The sequence below is a fragment of the Pteropus alecto genome, unplaced genomic scaffold (assembly GCF_000325575.1).
Source record: "Pteropus alecto unplaced genomic scaffold, ASM32557v1 scaffold190, whole genome shotgun sequence".
NCBI lineage: Eukaryota > Metazoa > Chordata > Mammalia > Chiroptera > Pteropodidae > Pteropus > Pteropus alecto.
In genome coordinates, this window is record NW_006430462.1 from 4,314,334 (window position 1) to 4,318,967 (window position 4,634).

The window sequence follows — 4,634 nt, forward strand, 5'->3', positions numbered from 1 at the left end:
CCACCGAATCAGAGGACAGGGAACCCGGCAGGCTTTGATCTCGAGGTCAATGCCCTTGTTTTAGAGAATAGTCATCCAAGGCCCAGAGGTCAAGGGTAAAGAGCCCCAAGGAGGCCCCCACAAGCTCATTGCTCAGTCACTGCAGCGCATTCACTCAAGAATGAAGCCTAAAGCCCAGGGTCTAGACCCCAGTCCAGTGCTCCTACCTGTGCCTACAGCAGTCTCCCAGAGGAATCTCAACCCCAGGCACTAACTCCTAAGCCTAGAACTGTCAGCCCAAGCTCCTCCTAGATCTCTGTGCTCCAGCAGCCTGTTGTCAGCTGTTCACACTTCCTTGCCCAGCAAGGCATACTCAGAACATCACACCCATCCCAGAGCTGCCAATGGCAGGGCCTGGATCTCACCTCAGGCCTACCTGAACCCCCGAGGCTGGGTGCTTCCTATTGGGCCAGGCTGTTGCCTGATAGTCACCACCACAACACAAAGTAGTCAGTATCAAGTTCAAGTTGGCAGAGGTCATGTTGGGTTCGGTAGATCAGGGAGAGGTTTCTGGAAGCAGTATTAGATCAGGGTTTTGAAAGCTAGGAAGGATCTGGCAGGAGGAAACAGGAGAGGGCAGCAACTCTGACAGAGGCAGGAAAGCTGTGGTGTATCTGAGGGACGACACTGAGCTTCTCTTACCGAAATAAAAGTGTGAAGGGGACGGACGGCAGTTGAGGCCACAAAGGATGCTGGGATGAGATGAGGGTAGGCCTTGAATGCAAGTCAAGGAACAAGGGAGCCATTGTAGATTCTTGAACAGGGGAGCAACATACCTAGCAGGGAGCGAGAATTGCCAGGCAGGGGTTGGTTGGGGAATAGAGAACAGATGAGGATGAGGAGGGGGACTCTCTCTTAGTAACCTGCTCGGAGGAGTTTACCAGATTATTATTCTAGGATTTATATTATCAGATTAACTAGCTGTTCCATAGTGGACTGGAGATAGGTAAGTTTCAGTGGAGGAAGGAGAAGCAGGCAGCCACAGGACCTGGGAAGGGCAGACTGGAGGAAGGGTACTTTACTTAGACCTTCGTAGCGGGTAACGCCAGATTCTTGGGGGAGGAGGTTATTGGAGGTTAGTTGGAGCTGGGGACTGTTTTCTGCTGGATGAATGTTTTCCTTGTGCTTTCCCAGGCAGCCTCCGAAGGCAGCTCCCAGGTGAGTCCATGCCCTGACCCACGGGCACCTGGCAGCATATGCCCCAGAAGCCAGGAACCTGAGTTCAAGACGCAGCTCTGCATGCACTCTTATCCTTAGGTTCCTCAATAAATCACCTGACCTTCTCACCATGGGCTTAAATGAAAGCCAGATCTGAAGTGCCTTGTAAACTATAAAATGCTGAACCAACATAAAGGTTGTTCTATTTTCCCCTGATTAAGCCCTGAAATGAACATCTTGCCCCTGGAAGGATCTTAAATACAGATCTCAGCCACATATCCAGCAAGGAAGGCGGCCATGCCCTGCCCTAGGTCAGAAGCTGATGATTTTTTAAGCAGGGCAGGACTTCTGGGACTGCCTGAAAACACTTCACAGAGGTGGGATAGGGGCTCCCAGCCACAGGGTTAGACCTGAGACTCTCACTCTGCAGTGCCCTGCAGGAGACCTCTGTGGTGGGAGCCACGCCAGGGGGAGAGTAAAGGCCTTCCAAGTGTCTTTATTGGGCCTGCTATAGCCTGCTTCTGCCAGAAAGCCTGGGAGTGTTTTGCTTTCTACTCTCTTGGAGATGTGAATATGGAGGTGGCGGGGGCCCACTCTAAGGCTGGGTGCCCAGAGCCTCCTGGGCTTAAAACTCTGCCATGAATTCTAGGCAGGAAGGAAGGGTGTGATTAGGCACATTCCACATGACGAGCACCAGGCAAAGCTCTCCACATCTATCACACCACTAGTGATTTTGGGCAAGTCATCCCTCTTTGGGCCCCAGCTTCCACAGCTGTTAAGTGAGGTGAGCTTCCTGATCCCTGAATGATCTATGTTTATATCTCCTTCCCAGGGCTCCCCCAGCACCTGGCTCTGTGCCTATTGGAGCATTTCTTGCATTCGTTCATTCACCACACATTTATTGAATAGCCCCCGTGCAAGATGCTCTGCTGAGGGCAGAGGGCTTGTGGGCTTTCAGAGGCGAATAAAACAGGGCCCTATGGTCCAAGACCTCGTGGTCTAGCAGGGCAAATGCTACTAAGCAGGGCCACATCAAGGTTCTGCCAATCCTCCCCGCCTACCCCTTCTCTCCGCTCCTCTCTGGTTGTGGCCATGCTTCCTATCAACCACCAGAATTTTTCTTATGCCATTGTGCCGCCATGAAATGAACCTCTTTTCCATTTCCTTCCCACTCCACATTTTAAGGCCCAGCTCCAGTGCCACTCCATCCGTGAAGCCTTCTACAATTCTTCCAACTCCAAACAAATTAACCCTCTTTTAAGCTACCTCCCAGGCACTTTCTGCCTCTCCTTGTGACGTAGATCTCATTCTTATATTCTAGTTGGTGGTGCCTGTGTCTTTTTTTCGGGAGGGCAGGATGTTGTCTGATTCATTTCACAGTTCCCAGAATAGTGCTTAGGGCCTGGCATACAGTCGGAGGAAAGAATGGCCCAGGCATGTGACAGTAGAGGTAGGATTAGCATGGAGAGGAGGGGACCTAGGCAGAGGGGGAGGGCTGTGGAGTTCTGAAAGGAGGAAATGGCTCATTTTTGTGTGTTGTACAAGTCTGACTGTCCTGCCATGCTGTGACTGGGGCATGGCAGGACAGTCAGACTTGTACAACACAAAAATCTACAGCTCTGGCCCCCAGGCTTGAGCAGGAAAAGGCAAGCAGATAAGCTGATAGCCAGCCTGCTTTCACTGGGCCATGGCTTTCTCTGTGGCTTCCTCCATGTGCCCCCTGGATCCCCATCCAGAAGCTGAAGCCTGGCCAGGCAGGCAGAAAAGGGAGGCTGTGCAGGGCAATCTAGGGAGAGTGGTCACAGTGCCTGTGCTAGGCACTGCACTCAGTGAATTATGCACATTAACTCACTTTATCTTCTCATGCTGACTTGAAATCCAGATCATCTCCCTCCACTGAGTGAATGAAGAAGCTTGGATTCAGCGAGCTGAAGTCATTTGCAGAAGTCTCATACAAGTGGAGGATTTAGAACTCAAACCCAGGTCTTTGAAGTACTCTTGCATGCTGGCTGAGGGTGTGAGCAACTTAAAAGAAGAGCTCCCAAAGAGCTGGGAAGAGGGCAGACAGGGTCCTGGGTGGAGAGACCAGGTCTGTGCTTCCTTGTCTCCCTCAGCCTGTCCACCCCACAGGTTGTCAACACTGGGAGGCCTCAAGCTGGGTTGGCAGCAGTTGTCCAAAATCGATGGCAGAACAGAAGGACAAGGGCTCCAGAGAGAAATGGCCAATACCACAGTTCCCAGAGTCAGGGCAATGGCTAGGCTTAGGAGCACCAGGCAAGCTCTCTACCATTCTGGGTAGGGAGGTCCTGTGCTATGGGGGCCTGATCTTACTTAGAAGAGCTCATTAAACAGTACCTAGATGGGGAAACTGAGGCCCGGAGAGCTCAGATGTCTCATTCAAGGTTACACTGTGAGCTAAGAGTAAATCTGGGACTAGAATCCAGACTTCTTGCTCTTCTGATGCCCTCTGGCCTTGGCCTTGGCCTGGGTTGGACACTTCTGCTTGACACCTGCCCAGGTTTCCACATCAGGAGGGGAAAGGGGACACTTCCGAGGTTCCTCCGCCCAGCGCATCTGCCTACTCTGTGTCTCGGATCCTTTAAAAGGCGGGGCTTGTTGTCAGCCCCGAGGCCCGGGCAAAAGGCTGGGACTTTACTCAGGCGGCAGAGAACCGTCTGAGCTCCATCAGCTGACGCAAGCGCTGCGCCCCAGCCTGAGACACGATGAGCGGCAGAGTCGGCGACCTGAGCCCCAGCCAGGAGGAGGCGCTGGCCAAGGTGGGCCCTCATCCTGGCCCAGGCCCCGCGTCGGGTTCCAGCCCTCGCCCTGCGGCAGCAGCCAGCCGGGAAGGCGCTGGTTTGGGGACTAGCGATGGTCCTTGGAGGGCAGGCCGGAGGTGGTGGCGGGAGCAGCAGCGGGCTGTACCTGGCATCCCGTGCTCCTCGGGGCCGCCCCTCCTCCCTCCACCCGCCGAGGAGGCCCTGGGGAAGTTTGGTCATCCTGGCCCTAGCCCGGAGCGAGCCCCTGCAGACTCCACCCAGGAAGAAGTGGTTGCTTGGAAGCCCTGAGAGGTAGCTCAGGGCACAAAGGCGACATTCATGCTTGGAACTGGCAGCCAGGCTCTGGGGGCAGGGACAAGGCCCCAGGTTTCCTCCCATTTCGGGGAGGTTTTCCTCTTGCAGGGGCAGTGGCGCGATGGAAGGGGCCCTGGACAGCTCCTTAGGAGACTTGGATAGCCTCTGCTCTGGTCCTGAGTTGCTCTGCGACCTTGGGCAAAACCCATCCTTCATCTGTCTGCTCCTTGATGAGGAGATGATGTGGAAGAGAGCACTTTCCTGTGTGAAGTCTGGGATCCTTCCAGTGACTCAGTAGGTGTAGGGCTTGTTTGAGCTGAAACCAGCCCTGCTCTGTCCTCCATGGCTAGGGACTTGGGCTGA

At 54.1% G+C, this 4,634-nt stretch overlaps 1 protein-coding gene across 1 annotated transcript in view; it reads left to right on the plus strand.

The window, feature by feature from the left end:
* Positions 1 to 3,771: 3,771 nt before the first annotated feature.
* Positions 3,772 to 4,634, plus strand: part of SEC14L2 (SEC14 like lipid binding 2) — an 18,562-nt gene continuing 17,699 nt past the window's right edge. Inside the window, exon 1 of the mRNA XM_006904910.2 lies at positions 3,772 to 3,974. Coding sequence (XP_006904972.1) covers positions 3,921 to 3,974 — 54 coding nt within the window. The 5' untranslated portion in view covers positions 3,772 to 3,920. The remainder of the gene's footprint in view (positions 3,975 to 4,634) is intronic.